Source organism: Physella acuta, unplaced genomic scaffold, assembly GCF_028476545.2.
Source record: "Physella acuta isolate Inbredline_101_S28 unplaced genomic scaffold, ASM2847654v3 ptg000192l, whole genome shotgun sequence".
Taxonomy (NCBI): Eukaryota; Metazoa; Mollusca; class Gastropoda; family Physidae; genus Physella; species Physella acuta.
Window position 1 is genome coordinate 190,445 of NW_026731711.1, and position 20,762 is coordinate 211,206.

Genomic DNA, 20,762 nt, shown 5'->3' on the forward strand with positions numbered 1-20,762 from the left:
GCTGACATCTTTGTTAATGTGGCATGTCAACAAAAATGATCTAACAGAAAAATAAAAACATTTGAAATGATTGTTAATTTTGTTGATTCTCTTTGCTAGTCATAAGGTTGTTTTCCTTTATGGTGTGTGGGTTGTTTCCCTTGATGGTTTCTTGACTGTATCAGGTTGTTTCCCATATTGGATGGGGCCCCCTACCTTGTTTTGTGCTCAATGTTTTCTTGTGTTTTGGGTCCCTCCATGGTGGTGTGGTACCAGTGTCCTCTATATGGTAGGCACATGCTCTAATACCTTTGCTATTTGGGCCCCACTAGGTAACCACATCACAATTATATATATTTAAGTATTAGCATTGTATGTTATAGCTGTACTTGTACTGCTTTAGAAATACTACTCAATGCAGGCAATTTTAGTGTCTCACTTGTCAAGAGCAGATAACCCAATAAACAGAAAGAAAAAAGACATTTGAAACAAACAGAAATGAAATGTGGAAAGAAAGTAAAAAAAACAACAACAAGCCAAACTGAATTTAGTTAACATCTTTATGGTTAAGGTTACATTGTTATTATTGTCCACATCAATTACAAAAAATATTTTTATACAAAAACAAAAAATAATTTCCAGGAATGTTGTGACATTCATAACCAATTCGACATCTACAGGATTCCCTAAAAATCATTTGAAACAATAGCTAATCAGAAGTTTTTTTCACAAACAACTAAATGTTAACCTTAAGTTACTGTTGCATCACTAAAACAGTAAAAGAAAAAAAAAAACATAAAATCATCAAAGATAAAAACTTTCATTAATCTGTAATCAAGTTCACTAAATATTTCTGTTTATTTTACTGAAATACACTTATTATATATGCTTATTATTACAAATATAAGAGCTAATATTATAACTACTCAGTTGGGGGTGGGTGACTATTAAAGGACTTCAGTAAATCTACAAACATTACTTACTACATGGAATGTCTGCAGATATGTAGTTAATGTCTGGTAACTTAAATAATCAACAACTTTACATTCAAAGATGTTTCATAAGAATTGTATATTAAAATAATAAAAATAGTTGGAAGGGAGATAATTTGTAGGATAGTTGTTTTATTTAAAATAAAATGGGAAAAAATTAGTCTGTGCAAAGAAAGTAGGTGTAGAATTTAAAAAATAAGAGTAAACTTTCAGAGTCAAAATATGTGCATAATAGAAATATTTATCTCCCTTTATTTAATTTTTTTTTGTCAGCAATGTATTAGATGAATCATTACCAACATCTGACAACCAGCAAGGATGTTTTGCTATAAAAAAAAAACAATCTAAAAAAAATGTGTATCCATAAAATACAGCATTGGACAACCCAGACAATAATAGTTAACAGCAACACTGCCTCGTAAAACACAGAACCTCTCATAATAACAATCACACTATTTGTTTGCTACCGTCTTTTTTTATCAGATGTGGGTGGGTCTTAAATTTTAAGTAGGACTGGCCCATATCAAATTCATTTCAACAATTTAACATCATCAAACAAATTCGACAATTAAACAAAACATTGACCTTCTGTCATTTGAATAAATCATTCATCACAGAAACATCAAATGTATACTTGGTGTAGACCTGAAGTCTGACACATCGACTGCAAATAATTCCACAAACATACAAAACACAGCTTCATTGCGTTAAATATCAATTGATATACATTTGTTATAATAACAGCAATAATATTAGTTCACTTATATTTATAATAATTATCAATGATAGTTATAATGGCTTATCAATGAGTTATAATAGCTATTATCAAATGATAACAATAATTATATTATGGCTTGGGTTGAGTGTTACAGATTTGAGGGTGGTATAGGCATCGAGGAATCTGGTCATGTGACTTAAGATTTTAAATAAGAAAACTTGAATGGTAAACACACTGTATGTTGCTATATGCCATAAGATAAGGAACAGTCAGTTACTGATAGACTGGGAACTGGAATAAATGGGTAGTAATAGTAACATTCTGATAGACTTCTAGAGATTGGAATGGGGGGGGGGTGATTTTAACATTCTGATAGATATCTAGGAACTGGATTTGCAGGGTTGAAATTATAACATTGATAGACTTGTAGGAATTGGAACCGGCATGTTAGCCTAGGGCTCTGAGAGATGAAAGGAGGCTACAAATGCATCTCTGAGTCAGGGTTGGCGGTGGTGATATTACAAGACAGGTCTGAGTGATGGAAAGAATGGAAAGCAATACATTGGTATGTCACGCTTTAGCGACAGTCGCCGTTAAGGGGTTAAGATTGTGGACATAATTTTTAAGTAACTGGCCCAGGATTGTAGATTGTATAGTTCATATTAAAACAATGCATTACAGAAACATGTAATTCAGCTACAATTGTTTTAATTGAGTGCAAACACAAAAATGTGAAAACAGTTATTTAAAGCAAAACGTTGAAAGAGAAAGATTTTTTTTTAGAATAGAATAAAATTAAAAGAGTTACAAAAATTAGCCACAACTTAAAAAAAAATGCAGAAACATTTTAAACTTTAAAAAATGGAATGAAACAGGTGTAGGCAATAAAGTGTGTATTAATTACACAGTGTTATGGAGATTGTGATTGGTTAAGTAAGGCATGAATTGGAACATTAATGGGGAGTAAAAAAAAAAGGGAAGGGGCATCACTCAGGTGCTAGTTACTTCCCCTGAACCAATCACCAAAATTGAATATTCTATTTACATCACAAACACTCTAAGGTTACATCAGGTCTATGGTAAACTTCCACCATCACAATAAGTGTTTATATTCTTACAACAAATAGGACAAAGATTTGGGGGGAGGGGGGTCTAACACAGCTGGGCCTATCTACACAAGCATTAAGTCCAATACAAGATAACAATAACATATACAAGATGAGTTTGTTAAATTTGTTTCCAATTTTTAATGAGCAAACAATTGTGTTATGGGATAATAAAAAAAAAGTGAACGTCTCATAAATGGGGATAAAGATAAAATAGTGTAACAATACACCCTGCTATGAAATTCGCTATTATGTAAGCCCTTTATGTGAGGGAGGTGCATGCCTATAGAGGTTAAATCATTGTACACAAGTATGTGGGTTATGGACCTTGATACTCAGTGATTAAAACACAGTATAATGCAAGTCACTTCACTTGTATCCAACATTTCAAAACATTAATTAGCCAGGTAAGCACTTTTTCTGTTATATATTTTTAAAAAACGTTTTTTTTTAACTCAAAACATACATTTTGCAATTATTATTTTTTCAATACATAGAAATATTAAATTATAAATTCAGACCTGATATACATAATAATTGGAATAGTTACTTTACATTAATAAAATATAATTCATATTATGTACAGAGTACAATGTTGCTACTTTGGCCGTTACGATCCCTGACCAGGTGAAGCTGCTGACCATTCACCTCCACAGATTTAATGCAGCCTTTAAAATTACTCATTGTGGGCAGACCCAAGGGCAGGCTATTCTTTCCACCCACCCATAGATTCCCATCAGTGTCTAGTTGTTGTGTCCCTTGTTCTGAGCTGCCTAATACAGGTTCTTCATAGTCCACTTTGAGAGAGCCTTCTCTCTGTTGCCTGAAAATTATAAAAATAGGAATATTTTTTTATAATGTCTATTTAAGCAATGGCACATTTTACTTTTCTATTCAAACATTCCATTTTCTTCCTTACATATTCAGTGTTTATCTTTAAAGGTAAAATTTATAACAAAAACTTAGTAACAATAATGGGCCACAACTCAATAACAGGGCTACTCTGTTCAATAACATTTATAACATTTATAAAGGTCGACAACTTTGTAAAATAATAAAGGCCCACAACTGTGAACCTCTAAAAAACTGCAATTCAGTAAAATTTATAAAGAGGTATAAGCTAATGTTCTCTCTAAGCTGAGCTCCGCCCAATAACATTTATAAAGGGCAACTACTTTGTAAAATAATAAAGGACCACAACTCGAGAAAACTGCAATTCAGTAAATTTATAAAGGGGTATAAGCCAATGTGACGGAGTGGTCTAGCGGACGGAGTGGTCTAGCGGTAGAGAGCTGGACTGCTAACCCGTAAGCCTCGAGTTTGAATCCGGGTTCAAGTCAGTAAACCGTCCCTGAGTCCACCCAACTCTGATGGGTACCTAACTCACGTTAGGGAAAGTAAAGGCGGCTGGGCATAGTGCTGACCACACTATCTCTTCATATGCCGAGGTCACAGAAACAAGTGAACTCTACTTCACTTGCCCCATAGACCGTCAGGTTTGAAAGGGAAACTTTATATATTTATAAGCCAATGTTCCCTCTAAGCTGTGCTAATGTGCATCCACACAGTCATTGTTAATATACACACACACAAGACTCCATGCACACTACCTTGGGAAAGTTGGTCACAACTCTACTAAAGAGTAATAACTCAACACCACTAATAGAAAGTTAAAACTTTGACAGCAGCAATTACCTCACAGCTTCCACTGTATGCCACTGCCCATCTACTAAAGAGTAAAAACTCAACACCACTTCTAGCAAGTTAAAACTTTGACAGCCATCAATTACCTCACTGCCTCCACGGTATGCCACTGCCCATCAGCCACATCAACGGTGGACCTAATCACGTGGAGCTTGCTGGCCGTCTGCTTGCCCAGGTTGTAGGACAACTCCACCTTGCCCCTGGCCACGGCCAAGCTCAGGTAGTCGGAGATGACATTTTCCCCACCTTGCTGTAGGAGCAGGATGCCGTCTGGCACTGTGGTGCGGAATGTCACAGTAAATCTGTTGGACTGCTGACCTTCTTGTCTGGTAAATAAAAGAATTTGTAAGTTCCTTGCTGGTAATTATCATTAGAATTTAATAAAAAATGTATTAATTTAAAATATTATTCTCAGATCTCTTAATAAATAAAACCAACACTTGACAAAATTTTAATAAATGTTCATAAAACAAAGAAAAATTGATGATTTTTGTTTTACATTTTTTTTCTGTTTCAATTTTTGTACTGTTAAGTAGATATGTAGGTCATTTTTTAAAACTGCCTTTGTTTTTATTTTAACTCGTTTATTTAACTTTTTTAACAAAAAGATTAGCTTCCAGTCATTTATTTATAAATAAATCTCACAATAAAGAAAATTCTTTCACAGAAAATATACAATGGGTTTAATTTTTTTAAATTTTACTTACTGAATAAAAACATTTCATAAAGAGTTTTAAAATTTTAAAAATTAATATTACAAAATAATTTAAAAACATGTTGGTATAAATTATAATAACATGTAAAATAACATACTTTCTCACGATTTCATTTGCAAAATTCAGGAAAGTTGAGCCATCAAATTGCACAGCCTCATCGGCATCTCTATGATCATAAGCTGAAAAATAAAATTCATGTACTTATAGAATACCACCCCTGCAACTTTCATGTGAAATTATATAAAATGTTTCTTTTTAACAGTATCAAAAAGTGGACTCTTCCAAAAACAGGTGTGTTGGGTTGTAATATCAGGTTTAGCGTCAGGGACCCCAATTAGGGTTAGCACTTGGGTTAACATAGACACTACAACAAACACTCCTCATTTAAGAAGATTCCACTATTGTAGTATCACTGACCACAGGGAACAGAACTAAAGAAACTGCAAATGATAAAATGTTAAATCTGTATGCTAAAAAAACTCAACAATCTGAGTATTTACTTACAACTCTGCATAATTTTAAGTGAATATTTGAAATTCTATTTATATTTAGAAAAAAAAAACACTTCAATGAACAAAATATTTCTTACGTGTTTCACATTTTTCCCCAATGTAAGCTTTAGGGCACCTGCATTCATAGTTGTACAGTTTGGGTACACATGCCCCACCATTCAAGCATGGGTTCACATTACAAGGGGGCCCATTGTATGGGGAAATATGACGCATGGTTGTGGCTGTTGACATGAGACCAACAACAGTTCGCCCATTGATAATGATCTGGGAAGCAGAATGTGTGTTGACAATATTTTAAATTTATAGGCATTCCTTTAGTGTTATCATAATAACTCTATAATTTTAAAATTTAATCTGAATTAAAATTAACAAAATAGATAACAAAGCAAAGTAATTAATGGTTACCTTATTGATAACTTCAGTGAAAATTAAATATATCTCAGTTAAACATTTCAAATATTTTAATAAAACAGATTAGAATTTAAAAATTTTTAAATACTTAGTAACAAAGAAATATTTTTCAATAGTTAGATGATTGATAAAACTACTATTACTTTATTGCTTTTTTTAAGAACAGAAGGAAAAATGTTTAAGAATAACATAAAGTTTAAGTTACTTACTCTTTGTATAGCTCCAGTAAAGCCAGTTTGAGGACGCAATTTAACAGGGACATCAGTTTCTTTATTAAAGCCTCCAAGAAACAAAGATCTGTTGTCTATGTTCAGCATGGATGATGGTCCCTAATATTACAAAGTTTAAACAGGATTAATTTTTTTTAGATTAGAACAGAACAATGAACAAATAGTTTCAGCTTTACACATTTTACATTCAATAAAGCTTCAGCCTGAAATAATACAAGATTTAATTAAATAAATATCTTTGTAATTAAATATCATACTGCTATTCTTCCTACATTTTTAAAAAAAATCTTCATAAAAAAAAATAAGTTCTTTTAGAAGGTGGATATTTCTTGAAAATTAGTTCATATAATTAATATTAAAAAGAAATATCTTAAACATTTTAATTACACATATTTAAAACAAATATAAACATCTAAAAAATATTATATTGAAACAAATTTCAAGAGAAAATTAGTTCATCTTCAACATTTTGGAAAGCTAATTTTTTTTGCCAGCGGATTAAACATTTGGAAGAATAAATAAAAATACCAGCTGTATTATTTAGAGAGAGTTATAGGGTTGAAATGGCTCATTGATTTCATATAGCATTTCTATTTTGCATAAAATAAATAGAATTTTTAAAAATCTTTATTTACATTTGTATTTCTTAGTTTGCTTGAGAAAGGTATTTATTAAAAATAAATAAATACATTCTGGCAATACAACATCAACTGATGGAAATGTCAGAGCATGAATGAAACTATGTAAACAACAAGTGAAAAAAACAACTGGACATATTCATGCTAGACACACAAGACTATGCCAGATTTTTCAAACTATGAAAACTGTACATGACCTAATACAATTCACTTATATAGATGACTTTATTGCCAATATAAATTTTTTAAAAAGGTTAGAGAAAAATTTTAAAAATAAAAATTCAAATAGATTTTTTAAATAAATTCTTAAAAAATGCACTCTAATAAAACAAAACCTTAAAAAATAACTTGAAAGCAAATATTAGTTTCTTTTTGCTAACCTACAAAACATTATGTGAAAAAAATCTGCCCATTCAACTTTCCAAAAATTTACTTTCATGAACATTAACTTTGATCCTAATCTGGAAGCAAAACATAGCAACTCAGTTTAACACTACAACAACAAAAAACTCAAAAAAGAATTTTTAAAAATATTTTAAAATGCTTATTAGCTATGAAAAACTCAATACTTTAGCTCAAACTTCTAAATTTAACTATATTAGATTAATGTGTTGTTCCTAACTAGAAATAAAACAATAATTAAGTTACAAACCATTAACAAAATGGCCCACACAATGGCTTAAAATGAGGAAAACAAAAATCAATAGAAAAAAAACAAAACACAACAATTAGGACAAGTGCAAAAAATTTGCCTTATTAGATTACTGACCACATTATCGGTGAACTGAAATTTAAAAATCAGTAGCCAATAACAAGAGCATTATAAATTGTTTAAATTATTTACATTTGGTATTTAACAGTTAACTCTTTTACTTCAAACAAGGCATATTTATTTATAATTTATTTAGCTAGAAAGTAACAAATGCTGTGTTTTGCAGCCTATTGAAAGAAATTCTCTTGCATAACTGAGAGATTTGTTTAAGGTTCAAGAAAAAGAACAAATAAATCTTAAATCCTTTAGGATTTGAGAAAAAGTTACCTTTTTTTAATTGTTAATCTCCCCTTAATTAACAAATTAAACTGGTTTATAATTCTATCATTTTCAATCACATTCCTAAGAAAGTCTGAAGTCTAGTCAGAGTTTTTAATTTTTTAAAATAAAGGCCAGGTAAACAAAGAAAAATTCTGTAGTAAACAAACCTGTGCTTCACCAAAGAGAGGGGGGTGCTTGTCTATACTCATTTGTCCAGAGCGTCCAGACAATGAGATGGTGACGTTATGCCATTTGTCCAGGTGTACATGTTTTTTACTTCTAAAGGATCAAACATTTTAGAATTACACATTCATTAAATCTATTGAAGTCAAACATAGAAATGGGTAGATGAAGCGTTAACTCAGGCAAACAATGCTCACATCATTCAGATACAATCTGTTTAGAAATAATTCTACATCCAGCTGTAAAATATTTAACAGATTTTCTTTTTACTTTTAAACTACATTCTTTTTTAATGTTATCATTTCATTTCTATAATGTCAGATGAAGACAGTATAATATAGGAATATGTGACTATCTTTATGATCCAAAGGGACAGCATTGTAGGTACAGTATCTCTGTGTCTATACATAGCCAGCTAGCATTCATGAATCTAAAATAACTATCTGATTTTTCCCCATGTTAATTAACAACAATGTTTAAAACTAACCCTCCATTCCCACAATCATCATTTTTCCTGTACAAGCCCATGACACATGGGGCAGATAGAGTTCACCTATTTCTGTGACCTCGGCATATGAAGGGATAGTGTAGTCGGCACTATACCCAGCCGCATTTATTTTCCCTAACGTTAGGTACCCATCAGAGCTTGATGGACTAAGGGAAGCTCTACCGACGTGAACCTGGATTCAAACTCAAGACTTTTGGGTTAACAGTCTAGCACTCTACCAAGACATCCTATATCATTCTCACAATGCCAACCAACACATGTCAAAAACCAACCCTCCATTCCCTAAATGCCAACCAACAAATATGTCCCTACTTCTCACAAACCCAACCAACAAATGTTAAAAACCAACTCACTCAATCCTCCCTATCCCACTGCCCAGGTTGAAGGCAAACACCAGGTTTTTCTCCTCCAGGTAGAGAGCGACAAAGTCCCCCACACCAGCGCTAGTGTTCTGTGTGATCAGCAGCAACAGACCACTGGGCTTGTTGGCCATGAACCAGATCTCAATGGACAGGTAGCTGGACAGCTTTTCTTCTACAGGAAGTTCCATGTAGGAGTCTCCAATAAACTGGGATACATACACCTCCTCTGGTTTTGATTCTGATGAGAGAGGTGGTTGTGTTATAAGGTGTGAGTAGTTTTTTTTTTGGTTGAAAGAACAAGTGAAGTAGAGTTTAACAGTTTCAATGAACTCTGATTTTAAGTAATAATGTAGCTTTTACATTTCCTAACTAATGTCAGGTTTGATTTAGAGCTGGGTAGACTCAGAAATATCCTAGAACATGACATGTACTACAGACTAACATGCCATACAGCCTGACATGTCCTACAGTCCAAGAGTCATACATGTCACACAGACTGGTAAATCTTACAGACATGTCCTACAGACTTTTGATACAGTCTGACATGTCCTACAGTCCTAGAGTCTGACATGTCTTACAGAATGACATGTCCTATGGACTGACACGTCCTACAGACTGGCAAGTCTTACACACTGACACGTCCTACAGACTGGCAAGTCTTACACACTGACATGTCTTACAGATTGTTATATCCTATAGAGTAAATTCAAATATAACCTAATGCCTCATAATGGCATTAATATTCTACAGACAAAGAGCTGTTCTTCAGACATACTGATGCTCTACATAGTGACTCTACTTTCATGTTAGCATTTACCTAATTCTCCTATCAAATCAGCAAGAAGTTGAGATAAAAATATTACTTTAAAATCAGAATATAAAAATAACAAACTGTTGAGACAATGGTAATTTTTACTTTAGAAAAAAAAAGTAAATTAAATAACTAAAAGAAGCCTCACAACAAAAAAACTTAATGCAATACTTTTCATTAGAAGAAATCAAACTTGATATTAGAAAATATTTCAAACCTCTTTCACATCTGGTCCCTTCACGTCCGTGGGCACACTGGCAGAAGAAGCCTTCCACGCTCGTCATAGGCACACAGCTGCCGCCATACTCACAGGGCTGGCTGGCACAGGGGTTGATGGTTATCTCACACTTCCTGCCTGGGTAGTAGAAAAAACAAATTTGGTTATAGATCTACACATCAAATGTGTGAATAGAAGAGTTGATGATCTCACAAGATCTCACAAGTTTGAAAAATATAAATAGTTTATGGCACAATAGACTACTCATCAATTTTAGACAATTTTTGTTATCAATGTTTAAGTTATCGGCCTAAAGTTTGGAAGAAATTAAGGTTAGAATTAGTTTTCGAGATACTAAATTATTGGCCAAGAAAATTTAGAATGGAATTAGATCTAAGATTTATGTTAGTTTTAAAATAAGTATGTGTAGAAACTTAGTGATGTAAGGTTTGGTATGACTAAACTAAAAAAAAGTTTTAATGTTTTTTTTTCTCTGTACCTTTGTATCCTTCCCTACAATGGCATTCGTAAAGGAGTGAGTCAATGACACGGCAGGTGCCCCCATTTTCACATGGGATATCTTTACAGGGGTTGTTGACACATGAGTCTGTGTAGAGAGTAACATGGGATAAATATCATCAGTAACACAAAACAGACCTGTGATAAATATCATCAGTTAACAAATAGATATGGGATAACTATCATTAGTAACACAGACATGGGATGAGTGTAACCAGTAACACAAAACAGACATGGGACAATTATCATCAGTTATAGGAAAAGGACAGTTTAAAAGCAAAAACCAAATTATGTTTACGAATAGAGAAAGTTTAAAATCAGTAAAATTAAATTTTCTTAAAATTTTAGTAGGGGTTAGGAGTTTTCACAAAGATACTTAGTCAAAACAGTTGTTATTAATATTCTAAAAGGGGGGTTATTAATACAGTTAAAACAAGGGTCATTAATACAGTTGAAATGGGGGTCATTAATACAGTCAAAATGATGTCATTAATATACATGGCGGGTAATTAATTAAGTCAAAATGGGTTCATTAATAAAAATAAAAAAAGGGGTCGTTGATGCAGTCAAAAGATGAGTCATGAAACAAATCAACCTACTAATACCATGCATACAGATATAAAGTTTACTTACTGATGTCCACGCCAGATTTGATGTCACTGAAACCTTCCGTGTACGCCAGGTTGTAAGTGTACAGGTCATCCTGACTTCCAGCACGCAGGGAGCTGATACAGCCCACTAGACCCAGTCTCACACCAATCTTATCATACACCCTGGCAAAGTTATCAATTGTTAGCTGCTCAAGTTATCAATATATTACAGGTCATCCTGACTTCCAGCACGCAGGGAGCTGATACAGCCCACTAGACCCAGTCTCACACCAATCTTATCATACACCCTGGCAAAGTTATCAATTGTTAGCTGCTCAAGTTATCAATATATTACAGGTCATCCTGACTTCCAGCACGCAGGGAGCTGATACAGCCCACTAGACCCAGTCTCACACCAATCTTATCATACACCCTGGCAAAGTTATCAATTGTTAGCTGTTCAAGTTATCAATATATAACACAAGCTGAGGCAAAGTTATCAATTGTTAGGTGTTCAAGTTATCAATAGCTAACACAAGCTAAAGTAAAGTTGTCAATATGTAACAAAAGGTGAAATAAAGTTATGAATATATAACACAAGCGAAATAAATTTATCCAAATATAACACAAGCTGAAGTAAATTTATCAATATATAACACAAGCTGAAGTAAAGTTAATAAATTATAGCACAAGTATAAGTCATTAAGTGTGAGAGATGAAGTAAAGCTATCAAATACAACCTAATGGAAGGTTTAGTTACCAATTATGATGAGTGAAAGTAAATTTATCAAATATGAGGTAAGGTAAAGATGTCAAGTGTGACACAAGTGAAAGTAAAGTTATCAACTTGGATGAGAAAAAGTAAATTTATCAAATATCATGAGTAGAGGGAAAATTATCAAATCTGAATTGAATTAAAATGAAATTATTAAGCTAACTTATAAAATTTGTTAGATATTTCAAGTAGGAATGTATTTCATAAATTTTGATTAAAAAAAATAACTTGACCACACAAAAAACATTAGAGCCTTATATATTTAGGAGGTAAAAAATTTTGAATTTTTAAACTGAAGACTGAACCTTGCCTATTCACTTTTAATAAAGTAAGTAATTTATGAAAGAAAGCAGTAGAATTCTATGTTAATTGTACTAGCCAGTAATCACCTTGCTACTTTACATACAGTTAATAACAGAACCTATTTTACTATGGTATTTACTTACTCTTTTGTAGCATTTGGGACAAATCCAAGATAAAGTGGGTCATTGAGTTCCAGAGAGGTCAAGGTCGAGGGGGCGTTCCCAACGACAGGGTCACCCTTGTCTACGATGAGGTGGCCCACCTCCTTGATCCTGCGAGCCGCCACATGGTGAGGCTTGCCTCGCTCGATTTTGTCTCGGCTCTTTATGGTGGCGGGGCCAGCACCCAGATCAAACCTGCAGCAAAGGTGTTTGGTTTTAGGGTCTATTGGTGTTAGGGTCTATTGGTGTTAGGGTCTATTGGTGTTAGGGTCTATTGGTGTTAGGATCTATTGGTGTTAGGGTCTATTGGTGTTAAGGTCTATTGGTGTTAGGGTCTATTGGTGTTAAGGTCTATTGGTGTTAGGGTCTATTGGTGTTAGGGTCTATTGGTGTTAGGGTCTATTGGTGTTAGGGTCTATTGGTGTTAGGGTCTATTGGTGTTAGGGTCTATTGGTGTTAGGGTCTATTGGTGTTAGGGTCTATTGGTGTTAGGGTCTATTGGTGTTAGGGTCTATTGGTGTTAGGGTCTATCAAACTGTGTTTGGTGTTAGGGTCTATTGGTGTTAGGGTCTATCAAACTGTGTTTGGTGTTTGGGTCTATCAAACTATGGTGTTAGGGTCTATCAAACTATGGTGTTAGGGTCTATCAAAGTATGTATGGTGTTAGGTTCTATTGGTGTTAGGGTCTATTGGTGTTAGGGTCTATCAAACTGTGTTTGGTGTTAGGGTCTATCAAACTTTGTTTGGTGTTAGGTTTGGTGTTAGGGTCTATCAAACTTTGTTTGGTGTTAGGGTCTATCAAACTGTGTTTGGTGTTAGGGTCTATCAAACGATGTTTGGTGTTAGGGTCTATCAAACTATGTTTGGTGTTAGGGTCTATCAAACTGTGTTTGGTGTTAGGGTCTATCAAACTGTGTTTGGTGTTAGGGTCTATCAAACTTTGTTTGGTGTTAGGGTCTATCAAACTTTGGTGTTAGGGTCTATCAAACTGTTTTTGGTGTTAGGGTCTATCAAACTTTGTTTGGTGTTAGGGTCTATCAACTATGGTGTTAGGGTCTATCAAACTGTGTTTGGTGTTAAGGTCTATCAACTATGGTGTTAGGGTCTATCAAACTATGTTTGGTGTTAGGGTCTATCAAACTATGTTTGGTGTTAGGGTCTATCACATTGTGTTTGGTGTTAGAGTCTATCAAACTATGTTTGGTGTTAGGGTATTTTGGTGTTATTTTTTAACTTTACTTTTTTTTTACATGAATTTGTATAACATTTTCAAATTTAATGAAGCAGTGTAGATTTAAGGTTTCTCTAGCTAGGGTATTAAAATATATTGTTTGACGAGTGCTAATATTACAGGTGAGTAGAGTTCTTGTAGATGTGGCATATACAGGCTTCGTATTACTAGTACTAATATGACAGATCTAGCAGGGTTTCAAGTGTTTCTGTATCTATATGATTTATACTCATTTGAATGGGGATGTAGAGTTAATCTATTTCTGTAGACATGTAAAAAAGACTGTCCAACTACCACAGTGTGCAGTCACTTCAACTTTCCCAAATATAAATCAAGTGCAAGTCAGAGGCTTAGCAACTACGACACCCCTACAACTAGCTAATTTTAAACCCTCTGTTTAGCGTTGATGTATCTACAACTAGACCACACCATTGTCCACTGCATAGATTCATCAGAACAACTAATGTATTGAGTGTATGAGTCATTCACCTGAATTCAACAAAACCGTCAATGACCGCCAGTGAAATAAAGTCCCCGCTGCCATCTCTATTTTTAGCATTGAAGAGCAGGATGCCGTTGTCGTTGGTGGAGGTGAAGATGATTTCTATTCTGGTGTCTTGGGTGGCTTTATCAATGCGTCGCAGCTCAAGGTATGAGACGCCGCTGAAGGATGGCTCGTAGAACTTGATGTCTAGAATACAGATATTGACAATTTTTAATTTCACAAAATTTTAGGATTGGCCATGGAATTTGATGTCTGAAATACAGATATCAAAATTTTTAAGATATCAGAAAATTTTAGAAGGCCATAAAACTAGATGTATAAAACACATATAATTCTTAAAAAATATTGTACCATTTTTAGGATAGGCCATGAGATGAAATTGGATTGTTAAAACACAGTATGATAATGGTAAAGTATTTGGCCGTTTTAATATAGGCCATAGAACTTAATACAGATATCATAATTTTTATATTTGACCATTTTAGTTTAGGCCATGGGTCATGTGAAAGTTCAAAAACCTAAATAAAAAAAACAATAAAAATTATGATTTTAGGATAGATCAAGTCGGATACGGTAACTTCTTCAATTAATAATTTTAAAAAATGCCTCTAAACGAATGGAGAAATACTAGTAAAATTATTAATTAAACTGTATTCAGTACTGCATGGTAGAACCAGTAAACAGAATAGGTTGGTTACTCTTTAAAACCTTATAAATGAAGGTAAGTTTACACATGACTAATTCAGACAGGGAAGGATAACTCTAAATCAATGTGAACTCTTCAAGAAAAAGGATATTAAATTAGTGTTTTCAATACCTCTGTTACACAATGGACCAGATTTCCCTAGTGGACAGGCACACCTGTATCCCAGGCTGTCATCCAGCAAACATGTGCCTGCATGACATGGGTTGTTGCTGCACGGGTTGATGCTGGTGTCTGGCATTTTGGTTGCTTTTTCTTTCACTAGTTCTGTGGAATTATATCATTTCTGCCTCGTTAAACTCTAAAGTATAACAAACAATGAATTGAAACACTACTCCCTTCAAAACTGTATGTAAGTAGACTTTATGGTAAATAAATTATAAGTACTACATCAGTACAATTTCTTATTTTGATTTGCTTGAGTAGACTAAAAATATTTACTTTTACAAACAGGTTACTTTATATTTAACTGTGTAAAAACTTAATTATGGTTGAACAAAGATGATTCCTTCCCACTTGTAATGATTATCATCCTTGCTCAGCCAATGAAAAATGTGTGACACGAATTTAAAGAATATCTGCCAAAGCTTTACACTTATAGAGCACTATAAGAACAAGGGAGACAAACCATGACACTAATTTAAAGAATATCTGCCAAAGCTTTATACTTATAGAGCACTATCAGAACAAGGGAGACAAACCATGACACTGCTGATTGTTGTCAGAAGGCACGTATCCATCCATACAATAACACAGCCCATTTTTGCAGTGGCTGTGTTCAGGGCAGCAGTCTATGTTAGACAGGCACAAATTGTCTATCACACTTCCTGTGCCTGTGAAAAGGAACATGAATTATGTTTAATACAAGCCATGTTTAGTTGTGATAAGTTCTGTTAAAGAACATCTTATACGCTAACCTTTTTAATGAGTAAATTTGAATTTTTTTTTAAAAGTCTCAACATTAGTAAAAAAATTCAGCTGCAAGATAATAAAAACATTAAAACATCAGAAATGACCTGAATCCTTTTTCTTTTTCAATGTTTTTTTTTAAACTGCAAACACTATAATTCTTGTGTTTTCTTTAACCAATTCATTTAAACAGTTTTATTTCTTCAAAGAGAAGTTTGTGTAAAACAAGTGGATACAATTAAACCAGAGTACATAACTCATTATTTTGTTTAAGATTTTTTGGCAAGCTTTGACAGAGGCTTTATGCTTTGCAAGGGAGGAAAATGGAAAATGATGAGATAACTCACAATTTTGTGTTTTGTTGTCTTCTTTGTTTTCAATGTGGCGTGTTGTTTTTCTAGACTTGTTCACAGGAGACACAGTTGTAACTGGCATGGGTGGAAGCCCTGGGTAAATTTGACAATTTGTTACTTTTTAAATTAGAAAACTTAATGTGGCCTTAAATACATTTCACATTAGTAAAGTTACAATTATGTTAAACAAAATTGAGGTTTGAAAAAAAAAGTTGAACAGCTTATGGGCCTGTTACTATAATAGTAAACCAAATAGCCAACAGATTAATTCTATGGCTAAATACCTATTTTAAAAGTAGTGCTAATAGTGCATTGACTAATAACAGTAATGGAAAATAGTGCATGGAGTAATTATGGTAAATAGCCTATTTACTAGTTGTTGTAAATTTGAATTTAATAGCCAGTTTTTCTTATACATCATTCTTTTATCATAATCTTTTCCCATCCATGTTAAAGACACAGATGGAGTATAGTTCAACTTCTTAAAATAAAAACGGATAAAAACAATGAATAGCAATTAAAAAAAAATGTAACCTCTGCAGGGTCCTGAGTTGATGACAACAATATCCATCTTCAGCCGACAGGCGTAGTACTCCAGCTGACAGCGAGAGCCAAACGTCTGACCATCTGACCCACACACTGTGTCAGAGGGTTGGCTGTGGGTGTCGCACTTCTGGTCACAGAAACAGCCCAGCGAGCCGTCAGAGTCGGCCCTACACGTGGCCCCGTACTGACAGTTGGCCTCTGAGCAGCTTTGTGGGATGACATCATCTGAAATATGAAACAGCAAACTGTACAACTTCTAAGCCACATTAGTTAAAACAAAGTCCACTAGAAAAAAAGATATGTGTGCAAATATAATTTTTTATTATTTTAAAATTAATAATAGAAATTTAGAAATAAAATTTTTTGCTGAAAATTTATAATTCATAGGATCAATATTATTTTTTAAATTATTTTGTATAGTTCTTTGGCAAAAAAAAAATAATAGTTGCATATCTTTTTGAAATATATCTAGCAAAGATTATGACTAGTTTTTTTTTTACTGTTTTTCATCGAATATTAACTTATTATGAAATAACTATTATAAATCATGTTTTAATAGATAATTAATTAATTCCTTGATATATCATAACAATGGACCTAAAAAACTGTTTTCCTTATCTATTTTTTTTAAACAAATGATTAAAGTTGAAATACTGTACCTATGTCTTTTCTTCCTAGTTGCAATAAGAAATGAATTGGGCAGAAAATGTTAATTTTATACTGTTGGAACTATTACTAAGGGGGTGTACAAAAACTAGCTGGGTTGTAGCCTACTTAATAGCCCAACATTAAAACTAATGATTAATTGATGGCTGATCTACGCACAAAATACTGTTTAGTAAGTCAATCGTCAATTTGATAAAAGTTTTAAGCAAACATATATGCAATTATATAAGTAAAAAGCTTCTAGAAGGAATACTTATATTATTTAATTTAACAAAACAGACAAATATTAAAAAAAAACCAATTTAAATGAATTACCTCTGCAGCCATCAGGTCCCAGTAATTTTCCATTGAAACACCTGTCACATTTCATGCCCATAATGTGAGATTTACACATACATCTGCCAGTCATTTGATCACAGTCATCACGGTAGGAACCAAACTTGCTACAGCTACAGGCTGGATAAACAATTGATTTTTTTTGGTCATTTTTCAGTAAGATTTTATCAGGAAAAATAAATGGTTTTTTTTTTTTTTTAGAATTAGAAGTCCCTAAGTATTTTAAAAAACAAATAAAATTTGATTTTGATAATTTTTATAATACTTCTAGTAATAAATGCTTGAGTGTTATGAAATTTTTACCACTGATTAACAAAACATTCAGATAAACACAATATTAATTCATAGAAGAATACATCTCAGTGTCTTTACAAAAATTGATTCTAAATTTGCTGTGTTATAGTTTCAACTGAGAACAATAATGATGAGCCATCCAGTTTTTAAACAAAAAAAAAAAGGGTTTTTCATTCTTAATAAACTTGACAAACATTTCCATTAAAAAATGAGAAGGCTTATATATAGGATAAAAACAGTGCATTAAAAATATGTAGCCTTACGTATACATCCTGCGTTCCCTGAATCAGCAATCTTGTGAAGTCCCCAGTACCCAGTCTCACACCTGTCACATTTTTTGCCACCTACTCCAGGTTTACAGGTGCACTGCTTAGTCTTTGGGTCACAGGTTGGGCTGTAGGAGCCAAAAGGATTGCACACACACACGTCTGGTGGAAAATAAGTCGCATTAACATTTTTACAATTATTTCTGTGCATATATTTCAATGAATTTAGTTTTTAAGTTATATTAATTTATGATTTTGAAAAAAGAATATACTATAGTAATCCTGATCAAAGAATTAAACAGCTTTTAATTAGCATGTGTATAATTATGGAAAAGATAGATACATGCATCTAAGACCTATCAATAAAATTTAAACTGATAGAATAACTGACATTGAATACTGTAAACATTATGCCTTAAGTGTTACATTTAAACAAGAAAGATCAGAATAAATATAAAAATTATTGAAATTAGTATTTATGTTCAAGATGGTTTTGTCCATATATAAAAACTCATAATGAAAAACAAAATTACAATACAACAATTAATATACATTTCTTTAAAAACAGTGTTTTGTGATATCTTAAAGTCCACACTTAAAATTCATTTAGTTTGTTAAATGTAATTCATTAATGAGATAAAGTAAGTGAAACACATGCAGAAATTTTAGCATCTTTAAATTAACTTAGTACAAATATTATGTTTTTATGTGCATCGACTTATTTTAATAATAACTCTTTAATTACTAATTAAACAAACCATTTTTCCAATTAGCAGCAGGGATGTAAGAAATAATTTAAAATCATGTAAATTAACTTAATTATGGAATCATAACTACAATAAAAATTATATGGGTAAGCTGCAAAGGTTTATTTCAGGTTTGCAATTTACTACACTAGAGCAAGACTGCTAGTTAAATGTTCACTTAACAATAAGCCTGCAGGCTCAAGGTAGTTAAATCCTCACATAACAATATGTCAGGGTAGTTAGATTCTGACATAATAATGTCAGGGTTGTTAAATTCTAACATAATAATGTATGCAGGCTGAGGGTAGTTAAATTCTTATATAAAATTAAGTTTAAATAGCCAAAGTAGTTAAATGTTAACATAATACTATGTTAGTAGATTTCTCTCACCTGGGCAGCCTGCACCATTAGGTCCTTTAGCAGGTGTGACACCATCTTGACAACATTTGAATTCTGTTTCAATACAGTGTGTGATTGGTGCCATGACTGTGAAAGGAGAGAAATAAATATTACACAATGGCATCAGCCTGGTTTTTCCAAGAAAAACCAAATCATTACTGTTAGAAAGTTTGGGTGAAATTTATTATTAAAATACATTATGTCATGTGAATTTACTAAAATACATGTTTTAAATAATACAATTAGAGCTTCAACAAAATTAGAATTTTTATATTTTAAAATAATGTATGTAATTAAATTTCCAAATGAGGAGAAAGACTTTTTTTTCTATCTCTGAGGCTACAATTATTTTGGCATATACCAGCCCAACATGGTACACTGATGTATCACATTAGTAAGAGGTACTTTAGTTTTATTGAAACACTTCTTTAGTAGTCCAACCCGTTTGATGCTGTTGCTAATTAAGTATAAATGTATCAACATATAATTGTCCCCAGTAAATCTAAATCAGATTAACTGACAGTCTACAGCTAAGCAATAAAACCATGATCTTCTATGTCAGGGATTCTGTCAGGGGTTCAATGTTTAATGATGAGATAATGTCAGTGATTGTCTCTCACCTTCCTTACAGCACTTGCCAAATTCAGTGTGACAGTAGCTGTGGACTGGACAGCGCTCAAGGTTGCAGTCGTAGTCCTTGTTTGTGAGTGGGTTCATGACTGTTGGCTTGCCATCACATGGCTCATCACTGTCAATTTCTAAAACACAAAGAAAAAATAACATTTTTATTTCATTGTGTCTATCAGTATTTTGAAGTTATACATTTTGTTTTCCTTTAGGCTTACCCTAAAACGCCTTAGTTGTTTTTGCACTATGAGAAAACATAGAAGCTTAAATTCAGGATAAATTTTTATTAAATTTTAAATTATGTAATTTAATAAATTACACTAAATTAACTAGGTGCACGCTGTCAGTAGTATCAGCAGGCTGAAATTTCTGAGACCATGACATTAAGTGTATGCTAGCTTAACTACGTCCAGCAGTTTAAAATATCCACCCACCATCACACTCATCCAAAGGTTTTTCTGTGATGATCATTTTCCTGTGGCATGAAGTCTGCAACATGGTGCAGTTGTTGCCATGCATGCGCCCATCTGACCCACACACTGGCTGCCTGTTAAAGTGCATCACATTTGTAATTACAGCAGAAAAAAATAAACATTAGGAAAATAAATTATTAAACAACAAAAGCAGGTTATTATAAACCGTCTAGTTAATGAATGATTTTTTTTTAAACTAATAACATCTTTTGGGAATTTACATTCTGATTTTTTTAGAAC

General features: G+C 32.9%; 1 protein-coding gene across 1 annotated transcript in view; it reads right to left on the reverse strand.

Moving 5' to 3' along the window:
* Positions 1 to 2,043: 2,043 nt before the first annotated feature.
* Positions 2,044 to 20,762, reverse strand: part of LOC131936864 (agrin) — a 121,803-nt gene continuing 103,084 nt past the window's right edge. The window contains exons 13-36 of the mRNA XM_059293962.1: positions 20,484 to 20,596; positions 20,043 to 20,180; positions 19,414 to 19,509; positions 18,275 to 18,439; positions 17,697 to 17,837; positions 17,375 to 17,389; positions 16,704 to 16,940; positions 16,164 to 16,262; positions 15,609 to 15,740; positions 15,022 to 15,174; positions 14,189 to 14,390; positions 12,451 to 12,663; positions 11,585 to 11,662; positions 11,273 to 11,412; positions 10,620 to 10,727; positions 10,121 to 10,258; positions 9,084 to 9,330; positions 8,207 to 8,318; positions 7,776 to 7,790; positions 6,348 to 6,467; positions 5,805 to 5,991; positions 5,313 to 5,394; positions 4,586 to 4,825; positions 2,044 to 3,618 (exon numbers count right to left, since the gene is read on the reverse strand). Of these exons, the coding sequence (XP_059149945.1) occupies positions 3,372 to 3,618; positions 4,586 to 4,825; positions 5,313 to 5,394; positions 5,805 to 5,991; positions 6,348 to 6,467; positions 7,776 to 7,790; positions 8,207 to 8,318; positions 9,084 to 9,330; positions 10,121 to 10,258; positions 10,620 to 10,727; positions 11,273 to 11,412; positions 11,585 to 11,662; positions 12,451 to 12,663; positions 14,189 to 14,390; positions 15,022 to 15,174; positions 15,609 to 15,740; positions 16,164 to 16,262; positions 16,704 to 16,940; positions 17,375 to 17,389; positions 17,697 to 17,837; positions 18,275 to 18,439; positions 19,414 to 19,509; positions 20,043 to 20,180; positions 20,484 to 20,596 (3,418 nt within the window). The 3' untranslated portion in view covers positions 2,044 to 3,371. The remainder of the gene's footprint in view (positions 3,619 to 4,585; positions 4,826 to 5,312; positions 5,395 to 5,804; positions 5,992 to 6,347; positions 6,468 to 7,775; positions 7,791 to 8,206; positions 8,319 to 9,083; positions 9,331 to 10,120; positions 10,259 to 10,619; positions 10,728 to 11,272; positions 11,413 to 11,584; positions 11,663 to 12,450; positions 12,664 to 14,188; positions 14,391 to 15,021; positions 15,175 to 15,608; positions 15,741 to 16,163; positions 16,263 to 16,703; positions 16,941 to 17,374; positions 17,390 to 17,696; positions 17,838 to 18,274; positions 18,440 to 19,413; positions 19,510 to 20,042; positions 20,181 to 20,483; positions 20,597 to 20,762) is intronic.